The sequence below is a fragment of the Athene cunicularia genome, unplaced genomic scaffold, assembly GCF_003259725.1.
Source record: "Athene cunicularia isolate RWA unplaced genomic scaffold, athCun1 BOjh376285_part1, whole genome shotgun sequence".
NCBI lineage: Eukaryota > Metazoa > Chordata > Aves > Strigiformes > Strigidae > Athene > Athene cunicularia.
Window position 1 is genome coordinate 56168 of NW_020799152.1, and position 6982 is coordinate 63149.

At 59.2% G+C, this 6982-nt stretch overlaps 1 protein-coding gene across 1 annotated transcript; it reads right to left on the reverse strand.

Moving 5' to 3' along the window:
- Positions 1–3371: 3371 nt before the first annotated feature.
- LOC113490454 (inhibin beta C chain-like) lies at positions 3372–6973 on the reverse strand. The gene is made up of 2 exons (XM_026866946.1): positions 6315–6973; positions 3372–4740 (listed from the first exon to the last, which is right to left on the reverse strand). The coding sequence occupies exons 1-2, from the start codon at positions 6658–6660 to the stop codon at positions 3998–4000; spliced, it is 1089 nt and encodes a 362-aa protein (XP_026722747.1). The 5' UTR covers positions 6661–6973; the 3' UTR covers positions 3372–3997.
- Between the last annotated feature and the right edge of the window lie 9 nt (positions 6974–6982).

A 6982-nucleotide genomic window follows, 5' to 3' on the forward strand; every position in this document is an offset into this window, starting at 1 on the left:
CTCCGGGAGCTGCCCCGCACGGGGACCGTCACCTCGCACCAGCCGAGGCGAAGGCGCCCGGTGCGGATCGCTGGGTGCTTCCGAGCCGAGGGCTGCTGGCTGGAAACTGCCGGTGAGACAGAAAATTAAAAATTAACCCTTTTCAAGGCAACACCGGGGGCTTTCAGGAATTCCCACCCCTCCCCTGAGAGCCAGGCCCTGCCAAGGGACACCCTGGCACACCGCGCTTGGACCTTTGCTTCGGGATCTGTTGATATTGGCAAAAGCTCCTTCAGCAGCCACTGGCAGCAGCGACACATCCCTGTCCCCCCCTGGAGCAGAGGCCGAGGGGACAGCACCTCCTGGAGCCCTGTGTTCCCCTCTGTGCCAGATCTGGCACGGCCCAAGGGCACAGCCCAAGTGCTGGGTCGATGCTGTCTGCACAGCATCTCCCGCGCTGGGCCGGGGTGGGGGCTGCGGGGCGGGCCAGGGCGGCAGTCCCCCATGGCGGCTGGGCGTGCCTGCCTGAGACACCCCCTCCAGAAGCCCCTGAGTGAACAGGGGACCCCAGCAGAAGTGCGGTGTCACAGCAGGAGGAGAGGGGACACCATAATGTGAACACAGTTCTCATCCCCTCTCTTCTCCTGCTAGCAAAGGAGCAGTGGATGCCCAGTGGGAAGTTGCACTCCGTTGCCCTCAGGTTTTCTCTTCTGCTCCCTGAAGACTCTCACTTGGTAGTCTGCCTTCATGCTTGCACCAAGATTACTTTTGCTGACAATGGAGAAGCCTTGCAAAATAACATGCAGCTGTAGTGAAGCCCAGTTAGTCACTTTTCCATGTGCAGTTTGTCAGGGCTATAAATACACAACTCCTGCCTCGGCCACCAGCTATGGGTATGTGTGCTGGGGGCCTCTGCCTGCCATGGGCCCCTGCCCTGTGCCAGCCCCGTGCAGGCAGGGAGCGGACTGTGTCTGGCTCCAGGGGATCACCCTTTCTTGTCTGCACCCTCCTCACCCTGCAGTGTTCCCCAGATTGGAGTGCTGCTGTGGGATTCCTGAACCTTGGTCACACTAGCCTCATGCTGCTAGTGGGGAAAGTGCTGTAGACTACACCCAGGCATCCTGTTACACGTGGGAGTGGGACAAGCCGTGTGCGTGGAGACGAAGTCCTGTGTTGCAGGATCCTGGACCCTGCTCATCTGGGGAACCTCTGACCTGAAGGCACTGGAGAAGACAGGTTTTCAGGCAGTTGGCAAACCCCCAGGACAATGTGTTCTGCCCTAATCTCAAACTGCCAGGGTCAGGGAGGGGCCTCAGAAACTGGGACCCTCTCAGGGGAGCTGCTGCTAACCCAGGCACCCCGAACCAGCAGGACCTTTGTGTCCATTGGGATGTGGTTCCCCTGAGGGGCTTGGGCCAGCTGTACCACAGTCCAGATGACAGAAGTCAATGCGGTGACAACTCTCAGGTCCGGGGAGGTCTAGACCAGGAGATGCCCCCCATCTCTATGCCTGAGGGCAGTGTCCCTGCAGGGCTGGCAGGCAGACCCTGCTCTGTGTCCTGTGGTGTCCAGAGAGCACACGTGCAGCCCAGAAGAGGGCAGAGCTGGGGATGGGGGGGCAGGTAGCAAGAGGGAGCTGTTTCAGGCAAGGCACCTGTGCCCCACAGGGGCTGTGCAGCAACAAGAGGCAGCCAGCCCTGCTCTGCTCTGAGCCCCATGGGGAGCGGGAAAGTGCCTCGCAGAAGTGCTGCAGGGGCAAGAAGCGGAACTGGGGGCATCCCAGCCCTGCTTGTGGGCTTATGACAGATGCCTCAGCCTCAGCCAGAGCTGAGGCATCTGGAGGGCCACAGGGCCCAGCCAACAGCTCCCCTGCCCCTTCACTCAGCTCTTTTCCGTCCATGCCTGCTGCAGCCTAGAGAGCTCAGCACAGCAGCCCCACCACCCCACCCCACCACCCTCCGTTTGTTCAATAAATACAGACAGTGAAAAGAGGAGTTGGAAAAGGAAGGGGAAAAAAAAAAACAGAAAAAAACAAACATCAAACTCTCTTTGGGTTTGCGCAAGTGGCCTTGGGTCCCAGACGGTATTGATCCCCAAGTCTTCCACCCTGCCTGTGCAGCAGCTGTGTCAGTGGGAAACCTTCAGGTCTGAGTCCTGCAGCACCAGGGCCTGGAAGCCTGGATCTCAGCACCATGGCTGCTGCGACCTGATGGGGAGATATGGGTCCCCACTCCAGCAGGGCTCGGTAGGAGTGCCTGCATCAGGATGCTTGTTCCATCCCTGCTCCAGCCGTCACAGGTTCTCCAGGACAATGTGCATCCTGGCCCCCACCTCAGCCAGAGCTGCTCGTGGCTCTGATTACCCCCAGCAGATGCAAAGCCACCCTTCAAGCCAGATGGGGAGAGGGTCTGACACCACCCTCGTCCCTCTGCCAGCCCTCTTCCCACCCAGTTCAGCTCCAGCCTCTGGGGTTGGGGTGGGGTTGTCACTGCTTGCAGGGCGGACCACAGGACTGCAGTCACGCAGCTCCACCCCAGCCAGCTGCATGCACCTCAGGGAATGACCCCAGGAGCTCCCCTGCAAACCTCCTTCTCCCACCCCCAGCACCCTCTCCCTGCTTTCTCAGCCCTCTCACATGGTGGACACGTGGGAAGCTGTGGAGAAACCTTAACAGGAGATTACATAATGGCACTGATGTGTCAGAGCCACCCTTTGCCCCCAGCTCTCACGGCATTGCCATGTCCCACTTTGCTGCCAGCCAGGCTGGCGAGGGGCAGAGAGGGGGGCAGCTGCTCCAGGCCATGGGCCAGAGGCATGCTGAGAGGTTGCTCCTCAGTGAGGGAGCCAGCGTGGGGTTGTAGGCAAGGGTGCATGTCCTGGGCACAGTAGCTTCAGCGGTCTTGCCTGGCAGTGTCTATCCACTTTAAAAGAAGAGTTGCTCAGTTTTGTCATGACTTTGGACAAGAATGGCCAAATACAAATGGTTTTGGTGGAATGGAAAATTTGGTCAAACCAAGGAATGGGGCCTTCCATAGTGGGAATCACAAGGCCTCTGTGTCCAGGGCCTCCCATATCATGTCCTGGATCTGGTTGAGAGAAGTCAGGGGTTCTGCATCCCCCTGGGAAAGGCAGCCAAGGGGCAGAGAGCATGAGAGCAGCAGGGCCAGCAGCACTGCAGTATTTGGGCACAGTACTCCCTGGTGGTGGATGCCCAAACCTGCCGCCTGGTCTTTATAACCAAGTAGTTGGTTAGAAGAGGACTGCACATGGCAGAGTGGGTCAGTTCCGTGCCAGGGCACATCCACCACCTTGCACCCTGGGAGAGGTGGAAGATGTGCAGGCCAATGAAGGGCACACATGCACACATACATATGCACACACCATGGCTGGGAGTCTTTTATCGAATACCAGATAGCTGGGATGCTTGGAGAGGAGACACTTTCCTCCCACTGGGATCAATTTCCCCTTCTTCACCCCCCTCAATCTCACATCCATCTGAGGTGTGGGGTCCTGTGGACAGCCCTCTGCCCTCTGGCCTAGCCATTCCCCAGCATCTTTACAGCTTCTGTCTCCCCCAGCACCCTGAAGTGGCCGCTGCTGGGACCCATTACCTGAAGAGCCCATGTTCATGTTGCAGCACAGGACTGCACCATGGCCTTGGTATGGGACCAGCAGCAGGGTGAGCTGAGCTGAGCTGCCTGGGGGGTGGCGCTCTGCAGAGTCCTGCAGGTAGAAGGGTCTGGTGTCCATCAGGAGCCAGACTCAGAGGCTGTGGCTCATGGGCAGAGAGGAATCCACGGGCAGAACTGAAGGGGGAAATGAGCCATGTAGGAGGTGAGAAAGGAGAGGACTTGCAGATTCAGCATCACCATTGATGCTTCAGCCTCAGGAGGAGAAAACACCTTGGCAGGGTCTACATCTCTCAGCAGCTCGCCAGGTCTCACACTGCCAGAGGGACGGGGAGGAGGGGAGCCCTGAATAGCATGGGTCCTGCCCTCCTGACTCCTCAGTTAGCTGGTCAGGTACAACCACAGGCATCGACAATCATATCAGGGATGTCAGTCTTGACAATGTTGCTGTCCCGGTCATAGTAGAGCAGAGAGAGGGGGCGACGCTGCGTGGGCACACAGCAGGAGTCCATGGCTGCGTCCGCATTGTTAGCTTTGATGAGGTTGAGGACAGCCGTGTGGAAAGAGGCAGCAAGGCCTGGGATGCCGGCCATGTGCAGGGGGCAGAGCCCCGCACAGTAGTTCATGTGATATCCCTCTGGCTGGATGATCCAGTCCTCCCAGCCTATCTCCTTGAAGTCCACGAAGAATTCCTGGCGGCAGCACATCCGAGAGTCCCCACTGCAATCAATGCTGCGCCGCTGGATCTGGTGGGGCAGCCTGGCCCGGGCCTGGGCTGCCACAAACGGCCAGTGAGAATCACTGTGGCCAGCCAGGAGGGGAGACCCCCAGTCGTCTGCCACCTCCAGTTCCACAGTGAGCCTCGAGCTGCCTTGGCCAAAGAGGCTCTGGACAGCTTCGCCCACATCCAGCGTGGCCCAGCTGGCCCTCTGCACCTCCAGCCGTGTCTCACTGGCCACAGTCATGTTCAGCCCCATTGGGTCTGGCTGCAAGAGTCTCACAGTGACAGGATGTGTCCCAGGGCCAGGGACAGCCCAGAACAGGTAGAGAGTGGCTTGCAGGATCTCTGCGCTCCCAGCCAGCTCCTGGGTGAAGCGGAAATGCAGGCGAATGCTGCGGGAGGTGGAGGACCCTGTGCACAGAACCGAAAGCAGAGTCAGGAGGGGGGGGGGGCTCCCTGGCTGAGGACCACCGAGTCAGAGCAAATGGGAAGTATGTCCAAACCAGGCAGCAGAGCACAGTACGCACAGGCATCTAGGGGCCACCACTTCCCTGCGCTCCTGCTGCTACCCCTTCTTATGCCGCTCTAAATAAGCAGCATCCAGGCCCGGCGCTGAATGCAGCATCCCAGCTTGGTTCCGCCTCTGGCCTGATATCCCCCTTGTCAGCGAAGCTGCCAGAGGATTCTGAAGTAGGTTATCTGGCTGTGTAAACCAGTCTTGGATTTCAGACAGTCACGCTGATTTGCACCTCCAGCACTACCTGTGCTTTCCATGGCTGGAATCATCACCCAACATTGCTCCAGCATGTCCCACCCTTGCTGCTGCTGAGGCTGTGGAGCTGCCTCTCCTCCTCACAAAGGAAGGGCTGACGGGGACTGTGAGAGCAGTGCTGGTCTCCTTGGCACAGCTCTGCTCCTGAGGACACAACCCCCCTTTTCTGTGGTCTGGCACAGCACAGCAGGGTGAGAGACTGGGCTCAGCCCCGTGGCTCACGCCAGCTCTTCTGCTTCCAGAAGACTCTCCACCAGGCCAGGAGACAACTCCCCATTGTCCCTATGTATGGGAACACAATGTACTGCGGAGGAGCGTTGTTCCCAGAAGTCTTTGAGGACACAGCAAGCCCTCACTATCCCACAGCAGCCACGCAAACCCCACAAAGGCCTGCGAGGGGAGTGTGTGCCCCCACACCTCACAAAGCAGCAAATTGGGATGGGCAAAGTGACAGTGCAGAAGGAAGCTCTGCAGGATGGAGCATCGATTCTGCTTCTTTCCAAAGACGACTGCACTTGCCTGGGAGAAGTGGGGAGTACAGGACCCTGTTTTTACAGTGATACTTGTCAGGACCACTAAGCACATTTTCAGGAGCGCTCTTGTCCCCAGAACACAGATGATCTGGAGTGAAACATGGCAGCCCACCACTTTGGGTAGGAAGTGGAGACACAGCTGAGTGCAGGGAGCAGATGAGCTTTGGAGATCAAGTCCAGAAACGGTGAGCTGATGGGGAATCTAGGCTTTAAATCATGTTTTGAAAAACATGGCCATCTGACCCCTCCACTTCAAGCACAAGTGGGGATGGTTCAACAGAAATGGACCACAAATTCACATGATACAGCAGTGCAACTTTGCTCTTGCGTCCACCCCCTTGCCCCAACATGCCCCATATGTAAATGAGAGGGGCCCCAGAGCTTCAGTAGGGCTTCCCCTGCCTGTGGCAAGGGGTGGCTGATTGGGGTAAGCTCAGGACATGGATGAGATAGTCCTGGATATAGAGCCTCTCACTGCCAGCACATCCAGCAGCAGCGTGCCCACTGGCCTACTACACTGCCTGCAGGAGCATGATGTCCTTGTGCAGAGCTTTTGAAATGCCTGTGCAGAGGGGGAAACCTCTCACCACCTTTCCACAGGCAAGACTTTCCTTCCCTCTGCGCCCCCAGCCTCAGGGCCCATCCCACCATGCCCACGGGGATGCAGGGTCTGTACAGACCTGATTCGGCAAAGCTCAGGATCTCGTATTCCTGCAGACCTATCCCAGGATGGAGGTGTGGGGTGCTGCCATCACGGGGCATCCCTGGGGAGACGGCCGTGTCCGTGCGCTGCATGTACATCCTGCGGAGAGCGGTCAGCAAGGCTCCCCTTGGCATGGGCTGAGTGATGTTGGGCCTGTCGGGCAAGCGGAGCTTGGAGAGGATGCTCTGCTTCGCCAGCGCGATGAGCACGTCCCGCTGCGTGGTGGGGGCCAGGGCCGCCAGCCCGCAGGCTGGGCACCACACTCCCCTGGGAGCCGCCATCCTCAGAAGGCTCAGCAGCAGGAAAGCCACCGTGGCTGTCATCTCTGGGAGGTGACGACCTGGGGGTCTCAGCAAAGAGCGTCCCTCCAGCTGTCCGGTAAGCCGAAGTCAAACCGGGACAGCAGCGCTGGGGCCGGGAGAGCAGAGCACGGCAGCGAGACAGCGGCGCTGGACCTCGCAGGGGCAGAGAGCGAGGAAGGGCTCGTTCTCCTGACGTGGCCACAAATATTGGCTGATCCCGGGCAAGATAAACGCCCCTGCGATCCCACAGGAGCCTCTCCCGGGCACGGGCCAGCAGCGGCGCAGCTCGCCCACGGTTAAGGTGGCCCCGGGCGGACGGCGCTCCCGCTCGGGGGGCTCAGCC

Bases quoted from the DNA above. Each gene is read 5' to 3' on its own strand.
- LOC113490454 (XM_026866946.1), bottom strand. From the start codon at position 6,660: ATGACAGCCACGGTGGCTTTCCTGCTGCTGAGCCTTCTGAGGATGGCG. The intron at 4,741-6,314 runs GTCTGTACAGAC...TTCTGTGCACAG, and splicing joins CCTGAGCTTTGCCGAATCAG to GGTCCTCCACCTCCCGCAGC.